This window comes from Chelmon rostratus, chromosome 4 (genome assembly GCF_017976325.1).
Source record: "Chelmon rostratus isolate fCheRos1 chromosome 4, fCheRos1.pri, whole genome shotgun sequence".
Lineage (NCBI taxonomy): Eukaryota > Metazoa > Chordata > Actinopteri > Chaetodontiformes > Chaetodontidae > Chelmon > Chelmon rostratus.
In genome coordinates this window covers 10,728,544-10,743,688 of record NC_055661.1, presented here as the reverse complement: position 1 = coordinate 10,743,688, position 15,145 = coordinate 10,728,544, and the positions used below count along the sequence as shown (strand labels likewise).

At 44.8% G+C, this 15,145-nt stretch overlaps 1 protein-coding gene across 2 annotated transcripts in view; it reads right to left on the bottom strand.

Annotated features, from left to right (window-relative positions):
• The window catches only part of syde2 (synapse defective 1, Rho GTPase, homolog 2 (C. elegans)), a 43,961-nt gene that overhangs the window by 9,407 nt on the left and 19,409 nt on the right, over window positions 1–15,145 (bottom strand). For both annotated transcript variants that reach the window (XM_041935446.1, XM_041935447.1), the window contains exons 4-5: window positions 12,704–13,842; window positions 7,532–7,658 (exon numbers count right to left, since the gene is read on the bottom strand). In XM_041935446.1, the coding sequence (XP_041791380.1) occupies window positions 7,532–7,658; window positions 12,704–13,842 (1,266 nt within the window). The remainder of the gene's footprint in view (window positions 1–7,531; window positions 7,659–12,703; window positions 13,843–15,145) is intronic.

The window sequence follows — 15,145 nt, the reverse complement described above, 5'->3', positions numbered from 1 at the left end:
GCCAGCTTGACACAGGCTGCCCCTGAACTCACACACTCTTGCAGAGCCTGAGATACACAACATTTAATGAACACGAACACGTTAAACGTTCAAAACTCGAGTCACATGTCTGAAGGCGGGCAGCAGTGTGGAAGCTCTGATGCAGAGCTCAGTGTCGTTGCACGCAGGCTGAATGAGCGGCACATGTGCAGATACAGGCCGTGGACGTGCGTGATTGGAGAGTGGATGGAACATGTGACTGAAAACGTGAAAACCTTTACTTTACATACATCAATACACCCGCACAGAATCTGCACATTTACAAAGCTCACCTGCCAACAGTCCAATCATGTCACTTCAAGAGGGCTTTATTGAGGAATAGACAATCTGCTGTGGTTGCTGGTGTCCCACAGTTTCATTCACTTATCTTATCAGCTGTTAGGTTCAAACATGCACTTCAAGCCAGAATGAGAGATTTCCTGCTGTCTGCAGCTTTGGACCGTGGCAGCTCTTCCAAAAAGGTTAATTCTCCACTGAGATAACAGAGGTCACTGCTCTTCCACACCAAGTGCTTGTGCTAACATGTCTACCACGAAATGTCTTGACTCTGATCAGTTTTTGTGGATTTGACACTAGCAGTGTGCTATGATCCTGCAGAGGCTGCTTCGTCCTTCGATTTCTGTGCAGCATTTCTTTCTTAATTGTGGATTAAGTTCTTCCACTGGCTGAGCTTGTTTTTCTTTAGCTGTTTGACGGTGCATTTGTGCTGCTGATTGAAGCAGTGGTGAAATGCTTAGTTTTGCTGAAGCTGTTATTCAGAGCCAGAAGCCCTGGAAATCAAGTTTCCAGCTCAGACACACTCAAATATGGATGTTTTACAAGGATAACATGGCAGATTTATGTGTTACGAGCTGAAGGTTTTGCAGGTTTGGTTTTGGAGTTTTGTTATTTAAGGTTAAACTCATGTACTGGGTTTGTTGACGATGATCGTCATTCTTTTATTTTAACAGCATGATAGTTATCTGCTGCATTGCTGACATGCCATTACATTAATCAGGTGAATAGCTTTTTGTAGGTGCAGCAAGTGTCAGAAACCCGTTAGAAGACTAATGAAATGACTTTGCACCACTGACCCTGTTCGTGGAAATTCCTAAAGTAGCAACACAATCCCCTGAGCTTTTGTAACTGATTCTGATTAGGACGCTGTAAATAGAAGCTCCGACTTTATCACTTCTGCATCTCTGGATTATCTCCTATACACTCGAGGTGTTTTTCTTGCCTTCTATTTACAGCAAACTATGATACAATTCACTGTAAATCCACTGACATCCCTTTAGGCCCAGTGCGGAGAATGGAGGGCACAACTTAACGCGCTCACTTTTTAATCCCAGTAAGTCCCCACTCTGCTCTTTAAGGGAGCCCGAGGCTTAAAGCTTTTCAGCCTGCTCCTATCTGGCATCGTGGGCACATCACCATTTATTCTCTGGAGAATGAAGTGGACAGACACATGTTTAAAAATGAACCTTAAATTTAAGCGGTTTCAGGTTGTCCTCTCCGACAGCTACATGGGCATTAGAGCTTTTGAATACAGGATTAGAGGGTGAAACAAGGATCTACATTGAGTTCAGTGTTACACTGCGAAGTCTCAGATTAGCATTAGGTTCAGTATCTGCGCACTCAACACTCATCTGGAGAATGATCGAACGTGAAAGCATTGCATATCATGACCAGCATTACAGATGAACTCAGACTATTAATGCTATGACATGTGGAACTCTCTCCCTACAAAAGCTAATAGTTGAAAGGGAAGATGAATAATAAATAATGTTCTGTACTGTTTGTGCCTGCTACCGTCATAACAGAAAAAAAACAGCAACTTTGTTATCATGTTTTTGAAGCCCCGTCACAACTCTTTGCACTCAACTCGAGATTCGACACGTCCTGACACACACACACACACACACACACACACACACACACACACACACAGCCACATAGATTGTGCATTCCTGAGGCAGTGAGTGGTGGCTCTGAAGAAAAACAGCTCATACCCAAACAGGCATACCATGTCAGCCCTCCATCTCAGGTAGAGCAGCACAATGACAGCTCTAACTCAGGGTCAGACTGTAACACGGCTTCAGGCAAACATGCACTTAAACTACATAAAATGTCCCTGTGCCCTGTGAGCCAGCGTAGCTCATCTGTGGCGGCGTGTTTGCATTCAGTTTTCAGTCCCGATGCACATTCTTCTGCGATCGTTTATCTTCATCAGGTTTGGTATGAAATCTGGTCCTAGCAGAATGCGATAAGGATACATAAACACAAGATACATTCACTCTTCATAACGCTCAACTAGACACACTGATTTCCAAAACAGATTAGACAGAAATGCTTTGTGAACATCCTCCAGCTTCCCGTTGTCAATCTTTACCGAGACTCCACTGAGATAATAATAATCTGCTTGTTTCATCGCAGGAAAACAGACTGCCTGGAAGCAAGAATGAGCCATGTGTTTTTATCCTTATCTCCACAAAGCGAGGCTTTTTTTTTTTTTTTTGTTAAGCCAGTGTGCAAATAAAATGCAGAGAGGTACCATTTGACCTCTTTTTTCCCCTCAAAATGCTAGACCCTCTGACCTTCCCTGTGCTGTGAGGCAGATCATCTAGACACAACAACAGCGAGAATGTTGCACACTAGCACTGCTTCATGAAACAAAACATCCTCTTTACGCCTCACATGCAGTATATGATTGCTTAACACGCACGTGTGGGCTCTCTCCATTTCAGTACTTTTAAAAAAATACACCCGTCAGTCAGACGTTGTGTACGTGCGTGTGCACATGTGCTTGTGTTTGTCTGAAGCGAGGGGAATACAGCCATTCAGGTAAATCATTAGCCAGCAACGAGTCAGTGCTGGTGTTTACTTTTGTGTCTTAGCCCCTGTTGGTGCCTGATCCTCACACATACACACACACATGCTCCGTGAAACGGGAACACACACACACACGTACACACAAGGTCATGGGCTCAGGGGGTGAACAGGTGTGCTTCCCCTGCAGGTGCTTCACTTTCTTTCGCAGCCAAGCTGACAACGAGCACATGCCGAGCGTCTGTTCTCTCACATTTAAAGTGTTGGCTGTTTGGCTTTATACCAGCAGAGACATGAACTACACAAACATTTATCTCCGCCCACATGCAAGGCTGAGGGAGACCGAGCAGGAGTCCTGCGATCAAAAAAGCAACCCCACGAAACGCCGCTTTAAAACACGCAATTAAAGCTGCACATGACGGCGGCTAAAAGCATTTTGATGGAAATGCTTTTTTTTTTTTTAAACAATTCAGACCTTCAATGCTCCAATGTGCCACCAAACACTACAAGGCACACAATGCACTGGGGCACGGCTCTACCTTTGACCTGTTGTTCAAACAAAGCGGAAGGTCACTCCTCTTGTCAGTGCTGCAGTCAACGCCTCGCCTGAAGAACAAATGGGGGTTTGTTCTCCCTCCGGCCCCCTCCCTGCTGTCCTGCACGCCCCCACAGCACTAGGGGGGGCCAGAGGAGATGTGTGTGTCGCTGCCTTGTCCGGTGGCACGGTAAAGCTTTACACTGTGGTTTCCTTAGCTTTTCCACGGGCCCCAACACCCCAAATGGGCAAAACCCCGTTCCTAACTCTGGAAACAGTGGTGCCCTCGTGCTACATGTAGGTACATAAGAAATATGTGCCCAATCTGTTTTTTTGATTCCCGACCTACAATTTAAGAAATTTTCTGACACCCACACAGGCCTGCAGCTCTTTGTAAAGCGGTTGCCTGCTTCCCCGGGACGGCCCAGGGTTCAGCTAATCCCCCATGCGTGAGCCAAATACCATCTGTGTTTGTTCGGCAACAAAGGGGGCACTTGTTAATGACTTTCCATGTCTTCACTGGAGTACTGCCGAGGGTGGGAGGCAATGTAGGGAAGTAGGCTATGGAAAAGACGAGTCAGGCAACAGAGCACATACTGGGATCAATAACTGCGCTGAGCTTTCAACCAGCAGGGCTGGGGACACACTGGTTTCATTTTCTGAGGACAGAGGACAAACATCTCAACCCGTTTCCCATCATTGGATCACTTTAGAAGCTTTGTTTCCACACAAAGGCCAAAGCAGGTTGAGCTGAGGGTTTAATCATGAGTAAAGGTCTCTAAAATGTCCTCTAAAAGCAAACTTTTTCACAAGTGATTCATAGTGCATTCTTTTATTCCAGCCAGGATGATCAGTGAATAAAGTGTGATTTAAACACGTTGAGGTTATACTGCTGCTTTCAGACTGCTGATGTCACAAACAAAGCTGCCAAACAGCCAATCAGACTTTACCTCCGCACCTCCATACTGAGTAAAATCTTCCTTAACAGGCAGAGAAGCATCGAGTTACTATTAGAACAATATGACAAACTACTAAGAAGCATCATTAAACACCACAACTGGGAATGAATTAAGCCAAGTGGATGTTTTGAAGTCCTGAAATTTTTGCGTCGAAGCTACACTGAATTAACCAAATGTTTCACAGTGCACGTCTCAAAAGTCCTGCTAAAATGAAACTTCCTCTCCTGCAGAATTAATAAGGGAAACATATTATACTCTGTGTAAATCAAAGCAGTTAAAAATAAGAAGAATCACTTTAGATGCCTATTTCTGAAAAGTTCAACATTTTGGGAAAAATGCTAATTAGCTTTCTTGCTGCGAGTTAGAGGAGAGGATTGATACCACTCTCGTGTCTGCGCAGTAAATAAGAAGCTATCGGCAGCAGCCGTTAGCTTAGCTTAGCATAAAGACTGGAAGCAGGGGGAAACTGCTAGCCTGGCTCTGTGACAATGCAACAAATTCCACCTACCAGCATCTCTAAAGCTCACTAATTAACATGTAACATCTTGTTTAATCCATGTAAAAGCACCGCTTACGTGCTGGAGTCACACAGATAATTATACCAAATTTGTCAAGTGTTGAAATCTTAAAAATGCTCTGCTTTAATCCCTTTAACACTCTTACAGAATAATACGGGAAACTTCAAAGGGTCCAATACTTTATTCGTAGAGTGTAAATTGAAGTAGCTGAGAATAAGAAACTCAAACACTTACAAAATAAAATGACAAACAAATAGACAGAAGCGATGGAGGTCATGAGTCCCTCTGGTCTAACTTCTCATCAGACAACACACTGCAGCTGCTCTACAGCGACATGCTCCTTCTATGACTAAAGTGTCATTCGTGTTCACAGAAAGCGGAACGAGCTGGAGATCAGAAAGAAGGACCACTGAACACAAACTGCTGAAGACTCACAGCACCTTGCTCGTGTTGATTTGATGACTTCTGGTCCTTTTGACTGAATTGTGATTTGAAACAAAGGAGGGCCGGGCACTGAGCATGTTTTGCAAGCTTTGGATTGAACTCTGATCCCGGGATAATCCCTTTCACTACCTCCTCTTTTAAATTAGCCGTGTGACACGCAAGCCCTCTTAGCTCATCCGTTTGCTGCTCGCTTATTAGCCTCTAGTCTGACTCCACGCTGCAGAGACATTTTAATCCAACAGTCGGCCTCTGCATGTTAAAGACGTAGACAGTATAACACGAGGACATTTCATTGCAATTATTAATTCAAATTCGAAGGGATGTCTTGAAACATGAGGAGATTCCACTGAAAATACTGGCGAGAGAGAGGAAAATCAACTGGCAGATTTATACCAAATGTTTCGGTGAAAGCATGCTTTAAGACTAAACCCATGATTAAATCAAAGATGGACATTTTTGCAGCACCCACCATAAAGCCCTCATCTGCAGCCCTTCCCCCTCTCTCGGCCCTCTTCCACTCACTCAGGCCCATCTGCAACAGCAACGCGCTTGGTGGAGCAAATTTAGGCAGCGAGCAAAAACCAACAATCCACGCTGGTGCTGGCCCTTTTTTTCTGACCCGCTCAACTGTTAACTGTGTTCTTTGCCCTGCCATGCAAATGCATGTGGATCAAAGCAGGCATGATAGGACGACGCCTATGCGGGGCCTCCTCCCAAAACCAACAGCAGCTCCTACAATGCCCAGGGGTTTCCATGGTCTTCCTCTTTTTGTGGGAGAAACAAAAATCATGACTAAGTCATTTTCTACAACTTTGCCTCCCCCCTCATCTGTCGCACTGCTGGAGTCATTACTCAATCCAGTGACACGGCTGTTTTTGTAAGCCGAAGACTCGGCGAGATGTGCTGTAACTCATTGTTTCCATTTTTAATTCCACAGCAGCAGAGCGGAAAGAAGCTGCAACTCACAGGAATCCGGGAGGCATTAAAATTACTGGCTTTAAATAACGAGACGTTAAATTTTGCAGCGCTGCTTGTGGGACAACAAAACACACTTCGTCATAACCGGAAATCTTTACATTTGGGAGAACGGCTTGACTAGAACGTGACCTAGGAGGGACAGCACAGAGCATGTCTCAACCACAAACCTGAAGGAGAAAGAATGACCTGAATGTACAGCGTGGTCTGATTTGTGTGTGTGTGTGTGTGTGGGGGCCCTTCCCTCAGGCTCTGGCCTATACCGTTAGTTGACTGCTGGAATGCTTTAACTACAAACAGCAGACTCACACACACACTGTGACGTACACATGCTGACGTACCTGCCGCGGACACGCCAGCTCAGACACGTTCACTGGGTCAGGGACCGGATCAGTACTAAATCCAGAGTGTCCTGTTTGTTTTATCATTAATGTGGGTGTGCTACAAAGCTTTCCTCTCTCTATTAGCTTACCTTCTGCTTTTTCTCAAATCCTACAGCACACTCTCTCCTATTTTACTCATATTTACTAAATCCTAAGATTTTTAAATCTATTTGTAATTTGCAACTTTTGCCTAAAAAGTGCTGTACCAAGTTTCATTAGCACCAGAATAAGGTTTATAACTGCAATTCAGTATAATAAATATTTCTGACAAATAACTCATAAACTTGTTCCTCTATTTCCACAAAATGCCTCAAAAATGTCTGAAACCTTACAAATCCTTGTCTGAACTTTTTAACCCCTCTTTCTTCTTCTGTTTCCTGACAGAAGAAATCAGTGACAACTAAAGTTGAAACGATTCATCGTTAAAGTCATTTTTCAAGCAGAAATGGCAGAAATCCACTGGCTCCAGCCTCTCAAATGGGAGGATTTGCTGCTTTTCTTTGTCTTCTTCGGTGAGAAAGTGGATATCTTTTTGGTTGAAATGTTTTTTTCCAGGATAAAACAAGCAATCTGAAGACATTTATTTGGGCTCTAGCAAAATTCTAAATTTTATGGAGCAAACGATTAATCTAGAAAATAATCGATTTTATCTGGGAGGACTTGTTTTGTCGGCTTCATGAGAAACCTGAGCGTTCCTAATGTTTTGTCCACTCAGTGGATCATGTAATATCCTAATGAAGTACGGGTAAAAGCGCACTTTGCAGGCAAGAGAGTATCTGAGACCAGAGAGGGACACCGAAAAGCCATCTAGTTAAACACCCAATTCATAATTAGTGTGTCGGTGTGCCTTTGCTGTGTTGATCAGTTTACCTGTGATGACGTTAACGTCAGGATACGTGTTTTCACACAGCTCCACGGCGTAGCTGTCTCTCTCGAACGCCTCCCGCAGCTCCTTCTTCACGGCCGCAGACCCGCACAGACGATAGAGACCCACCACCTGGAAACACACAAGCGGGTCAAGCGCTCAGAGCATTTGACGGAGAGGCAGACATTTTTACAAGCCTATCGATCACGTTCTACGTCTGCACTCAAACAGCGTGCTGGACAGAAGCCAAAACCGCTTTCACGGAAAAGGGGCCAGGCGCCTGCTTTATCTCTGCAAAGTGGCAGCTTACATGAGCAACTTTACGTTTTATTTATTGTATATTTAACTTTGCTCGGGTTTCTGGCTCTAAGTTAAAACATTTCACATACACACCCCAGGTCACACTTTTTCTCACCGAAACTTTCAAATTCAAATGCACGGCCTGACTTATTACACTTACACAATATGTTCTGCTTAATATTGAAACCATGTCTCTCTACCTCCTCCAGAGATCCCTCCTCTGTTGCTCTTCATGACGACTGTCCTTCTATTTGTCTGAAGTTTTATGTCTGGGTTTTCCTATCCAAGTCCAGGGTTTCAGGATAGTTGGAGTCACGTGTTGAACAGATTTTAAAGGCACAAACTTGGGCCAGACAATCAAAACTCCACTCGACTGACAGCAGCTGCCTCTTCTCAGCACAGATGGCTAAAATTAGATTGTTATAGCTTGTTCATTTTTAACATTTGAAGTGAGACTATATAACACTCGCTGAACAAAAGTGATGAAAATGTATCTGGCATGCCAAAATGCAGTAACACATTGTCAGCATAATGACAATATGTAGTAAAATGCTGCTAACATTAGCTAATATTAGCCAAAATCAGATGAATGGTAATACTAGACCATCAGTAGCGGCAAAAGCTTGAGCGTACAGCAAAAGTGTATTTCTTTGCTTTTGATCTAGCTTTTCATTTATAAGAAGAATACTGTTAATATATAAGCTTATATAAGGCAAGGTTAGCATTTGCGGTGAGTAACAGGCTAATGATAAATGCTAAAAAGCAATGCTAACAGTGAGCCATCTGTTAAGAAACTGGCTCAGTAATCTCAGTTACACAGCAAAGTCTATTCAAATGCTAGCTAACGTTAGCTAACATTAGCCACCATAAGATACCAGTCAAGCAAGGCTACAGCAGTAAACTTCCTGAGTAAGAGGAGGTTTGCAGTTTGTAGCCTGAATTTAAAACACATTTGTGGATTGAAAGTGTTTTCTGAAAAAAGCATCACTCTCCGTACATCTGTGAGCATAATTTCTTGGCCGTATTTAAAAGCGAACAAAGGAAAACGTGCCCTGTGCGTTGCCAAACTGCAGTCAGAAGTGTGATAAAAATGTCACGTCCTTATGACTGAGTGGATAAACACGGAGCTCTTCTGAAAACCCAGCTGACAGCTCAGCATTAAAAATGGAAGCGCTGCGCAATAAACCTTTAATGTTTCTTTGCCGAGGCCTCCAGAGCGTGACCTATAGGAGCTCTTTGACTTTGACATTTGATAGTTGAAACTTGGCACCGATGCTCTCCTTGTTCTGTTGGGATTAGGCCGTGCTACAGACATACCATAATTTCTCCTACATGTGTCTGTCTGGTATGTGGCATAGCAGACCAACTGGTGTGGTTGCCCCGGTAACGTGTTAAGTCAGTGGGCTGTGAATGGCGGGTCGGGTCCGGTTGCACACGAACACAAACGCACACACACACACACACACACACACACACACACACACACTGCTGGCCTTTCCGGGCTCCAGCGTAGGAGCGCTGTAATGTCTCCCCACCGCAGCAGCTATTTGTGAGCTCTCCTCGTCGGCCTGAGCCGTGCTTTCTAAACCTCACACGAGAGGGAGAGAGGAGGACAGATTAGGCAGGGATTTGGCTTTGTGTGAGAGTAAACAGAAGTCACTGGGCACAATGAACAACAAGTCCATTCAGAAAAAAAGGAGTCTCTCTTTGGGGGGAGAGCCGAGCGCAGGCGGGGAACAGCTGTTAGCAAAAAGAGGGCTTGCACTTATGCCCTGTGGCTGCCGGGCAACACGACAGGCAGCACCAGCCAAGACCTATATGTAGAACAAGGCGGACACAATGACCACTAAACCATACGAGTTCCCCCGGCAGGAATGTGGACCCGCAGTGAGCGCAGAACCAGGGATGGGATCCGTTTTCTTCAGACTTTATCGAAACGTCAAAGGAGAAGAAAGAAAGGAAAGAAAACTGCATTTGACCACACAAATGCGCCTGAGCGCTCAACCAAAGTCAGTCCGCCGAGTTGTTTACTCGCCCTAAACATGACTCACCTTAAATATATATAACAGGAGAGCAGACGTGCATGTATGCAAGCCTGAGTGCACGACAACACAAACACAATGTGTGTAACGAAGAACAAAAGCAGGGCTCCACCTAATCCTAACAATATTTTCTTATCTTATTTTATTATTTTCTGATGAATCAATTCATTTTTTGGCCAATAAAATGTCAGAAAATGTTGAAACCCGACCATCAGTTTTAACTCACGCTGACAATACGAATATCCCGCAAAAGTCTCTACTTCCAGCACATGAGCCAGCAGGAGTTAAAGAGGAGTCACAAGTTAACGTCTCGTCTTTTGCAACCACGATAATATAGCAGCAGATTTTTATCATTTACCTCATCGACTATGAAATTAATGAGAAAACTTGTGTGATCCAGTGTTGAGAAGCAGGGTCGAGCGTCCCTCGTGCTCACTGTCATTAAGTCTTGAACTGCAAGATAATTCGTTAATAATTTGCTATCCATCGCTAGAAAAGAGGAAGAAGAAATCTTCAAGTTCCAGCTGTTTTCCAGCAGTCTTTCTTGTGTGCCAGATCCCACTTAGCGTAAATATTGCTGCAGCTCTGGTCAGCAGGGCTGATCATGTTTTAAAAGAGCCGTTACAGAGACTTGTGTTTGAAAGCCCAAAAGCCATTCCTTTAACCATATAGCCATTCATTGCGTGCCCCTGTGTGCGTCTTTTACCATCATGTATGGTAATATGTAGGTTTCTGGGACAGAAAAACCCTCTCTTTATTTAATGGGTGCAGAGTGCTCACAAACACGACGCCAGTCTCTGACGCAGACATTGTGTGCAGTCTTTTCAAAACAGCCACAATCATCCAGCCTCTTAAAAGCTTGGATGAGCCCCCAGGACACTAATTTCTAAGAGACTTTGAAAAAGAGTCTCCATCAAACATGCAGAAAATCATTTGTAAAGGCACACGGCTGCACGTCTGGCCTTGCGTGCCTCAGTGACATAACCAGCAAATTCCTCTGGGATCTGGTGTCAGCCCGTCCTAACCCCCGTCTGCCTGCAACCTGAGGGAGCCCTTACACTTGATCTCAGACTGATACCCTGTGCAAAGTCTACTCTGCATCTCCGTAATGAAAGACAGCAGTGAAACGGCAAACAGTGTTAAAAACAAAGTCAGAAGGAGAAACACAGGCGAGCCAGAGATTAGTAAGATGAGAAGGCCACCAGCCTCACACCACCAAGCGAAAATAAGATTTAACACAACCAAGTGTTTTTAATAGTCAGTTGATTTATCAATGATCAGTCTCTCTTTCCAGCTTCTCAAATGTGAGAGTTTGCTGCTTTTCTTCATTTAATATTATTAGAAAGTTCATACCTTTGGGTTATTTAAACAAAGGATCCACTGAGCTCCGGGGACAGGTGATTTTGGCATTTTTCACATTTGTTTTGCATTTTATTACCAAAAAGGATAATCAAATAATTGAAAACTAATCGTCATTTTAAGGAAAACTAAATAAATTAAGTTTATAACAAGTTAAAGTCTTGGCTGGACAAAATTTGAAGATGTCACTTTCTTGAAAACTATGATGGGTTATTTTCTATTCTATTTTTGGACAAAACAATTTGATGATTTTGTCTATAAAATGGTCGATTAACTAAAAAATTAATCAATAGCTTAATGGATGAGGACAACAATCAATAGTTGGTGACCTAATCTTATGCACCACCAACCACAGGCTCATTATCTACTAACAGGAACAAAAAATCTTAATCTGACAGCAGCAAATAAAATCCTTTCCTCCCTTTGAACTCAAACACATTCAACAAACTCCTGCTGGACGGCCGGCATGCTGCACAAGCGGCCAAGGGCGGGGTCTGATTTGACGGACAGGCTCCTTGGAGGGGCCTAATGTTTGCCTGTTGGCCCCAGGCACCCGCTGCCCCTGGCATGCCCCCCTAGAGTGATCAGTCAGGAGCAGCGGCCAGACACTTTTACTGCCGCCGCCGTCTCAACTCTAATTAGGAGAAACTCCGCCGCCTCTCTCTCCTCTCTCTGGGCTTCAAAGAGCTCATGAAATGTGGACGGGGGGGACAAAACAAGAGATGATCACATGATCCAGGGGAGCGCTCCTCTCCACCACCGCCGCCACCACGTCAGTCTGCTAACTCTGAGCCTTTCTCCTCTCTGAATAAAAGAGCCAGTCGCCCCGGGAAGGCTCTGAGACATCAGGAAGAGCGGTACATCTCTTCTATCCATTCTGCTCACGCCACTCATCCAGTATTATAACTGGCTGCAGGGCGAGCGCTCGTCTCACGGCATACTGAGACAAAAGGATGATATGAAGGTGGGATTATTTGCTCTCCCTATTCTCTCAGACAAAAAATGCATTACATAATTTTATACAGGGTTTTTTTTGTGTGTGTGTGTCCTACCAGCCTTTTTTTTCTAATGAATCCCCATCTGTTTTCAACTGACACAACAGGATTTGAATGGCTTTCATGCACGTGTACTGTGTATTGCATGTGCCTGAACCCTAAAGTGATTATCAAATGAATGGGCAACTATTTTTTATTATCAATTAATCATTTCAATCGTTTTTCAAGCAGAGATGCTTGAAAACATATCTTTGCAAATGGGAGGATTTGCTCCTTTTCTCTGTTTAATTTAATCGTAAATTCAATATGCTTGAGGTGCCTGCATGCACTGATGCTGAGTCCTAACCAGTGGATTTGATTCCAGCCTGTGGCTCTTTGCTATGTGTCTTACCCTCTCTCCCTCCCCTCTTCCCATCCATCTCTTAAAGCTTTAGGCTGAAAAAAAGCAACTTAGGCGACGGCAGACCATACACACACTCACCTGGCAGCCTCTCTTTTCAATCTCATTGATGCACTTGGTTATAAGCAGCGGCACCATCATTCCCGTGCTCTCTCTCTCCACCACCCGCCACGCCTCCACGCCAAACACCTGGGGCTCCCTGTCTCCGTCCAGCCCACCGTCCAGCGAGTTCTGCCACTGCTCCATCAGGCTCAGCTTGACGTAGATCAGCCCCCGCGGCTCCAGCTTCACCGCCAGCTGGTGGCAACGCGTCACCCGGAAGAGCGCGGGCAGAACCACCGTGCCGTGGCAGCAGACGCGGTTGCGTCTCGGCGTGGGCTCCCAGCTGAACACCACCAGCTTTAGGTGTTGGGCGTTCTCCAGCTCGATGTTGAAGGTGTGGTCCATATCTAGGAAGGTAGTTCGACATGTGAGCAGGGCGGTCCGTGCTTTGTTAACTGAGTCCACTTGGATGGCGCAGTAGACATCTCGAGAGTCAATGCGTGGAGGTTTGAGGTCCTCAGCGCCATAAAAGTGCAGACTCATCAGTCCGGAGATGTACTGGCTGCACTTGGGCTGCTCTGTGAAGCTGTAATGGCGGAAAGCATCAATGTCCAGGTCCGTGCCATTGAGCTTGGAGCCGCCGCCGCCTCCTCCTTCCGTCTCCTTGCCTTTCCCTCCCTTCCCCTCTGCAGAGCCGTGCTTCCCAGACTTGGCCACCAGCTCAGGCGAGTCACCGTCACTGAGGTAGCCGCCTTTACTGGCGGACTTTGAGCTGCCGTTACTTATCTTCTTGCTGAAGCTGTGCTGTGTGGAAACACTGCTGTCCAGGTGGTAGCGTGAGATGACGTTTCGGCTGGCCTGCCCACCCCCGGACGCAGCTAATCTGGGAGGGTCAGAGGAATGGGGGACGGCCTCCTGCCCGCTCCCATTGTTTCGGGGAGAATGGGCTCTGGGCTCTAACTGTGTGCCTGCGTTGTTGCTGCTACTGCTACTCGGGGTTCCCTTGACGCTGAGTTTCCGGCTAAGCTCCGGAAGCTTCTTCATCTTCATGGAGATCTTCCTAACGGTGCGAGGGGACTTAATCTTGTCGGGGAAGGACCAGTTGATGGAGCTGCTCTTCTTGGCCGGGTTTGGGCTGGAGGGTGGGGAGCCGACGGCGTTGGGCAGGTCAGGACCATCTACAGGGGAAATTACAGAGAAGAGAAAAAAAAAATTAAAAGGGGAGCATGAGTTTAAACATTTTTATCACCAAATTCTTTAGCAAGAAAAATATTTAGAAAGCAATTCTCTGAGGAACAAATGTGCACCACCAGTCACACATTCTTAAAGTCTGTAATCGCTGGTTTCTTGAGACGATCCACCTCACTCCCATGATTACTGTTCAGATGTCCAGTGAAGACAGACAGGAAATAGAGGATTAAAAACAAAGTGTGCATGAGCCATAATTTACCGTCTCTCAAAAAAGTACTGCACCTTCATGGCACATCATCAAGAGATTAGGTTTACATGCAACCCAGTAATCCACTGACAGAGATACATTCAGCAGGCAGCGCTTCATAAACACTCGAGCGCTACGTAACACAGCTACAGTCGATATATGTAAACCCAGACAGTGATTTAGATAATGAACAGTATAAAAGAAACACGTTGCTGAAACGGCTCCGATATCAAAAATGTGATTGTTCACAAAGAGTTTCCATGAGGCCCCTTTGCATAAAGTGCGCTTCACTCAATCAAACAGCGGGGAAATTGAAGTGGAAAGCCTTTAGCTGCCACTCCAGGAAAAACAGCGGTCTACGAGCAAAGAAGTGTGTGTGTGTCGAGAGACACTACCCGCTGCAGGGCTGAGCTAGAGTTACTCAGTCATTATTCCAGTTGAAAAATATCCGTTTGGATTGGCCCTTGTAGGCAGCTCTCACCTAACTAGATGTCTACGAAACGAAATTTCAGGGTCTAGGGTTCTACGCAGGAGTGACAGCCATTGTTTAGTCTACAGGACTGAGCTGTGGCTTTAGGTTTGATCATTTTTTTCAACAGGTCGCTTACCTAACAAGAGCTTTTCCGTGGATATTAAGCTTATTCTATCTAAACGTGCTAAAATAAATATTTTATATTGACAATGAATCAAATGAATATGTATGATGTGAAACTTACAACCCCACAGAGAATTATTATTTATGATCAGAAAATATCATAATACGCTGCCACAACAGCAAAGACAGCCCTATAAACCCAGACAGGCGATGAGTAAATCTGGGGGCACAGTGAACATTTAGAAGGTAAAGAAATAGCCATGAGTTGGTGGAGCCAAAACAAAGCTAAAAGGTCAGCAAATATACTTCGTATATTCATCAAAAGAACAGAAACACTACTCCAAATGAAAGCTGGACGTGTAAATCCTCGCCGAATCAACTTTAAAGGTTGTCATTGTCTTTCCACTGGTCCCAAATCAATTAATGCAGGTTAAAGAGCCAATCAACA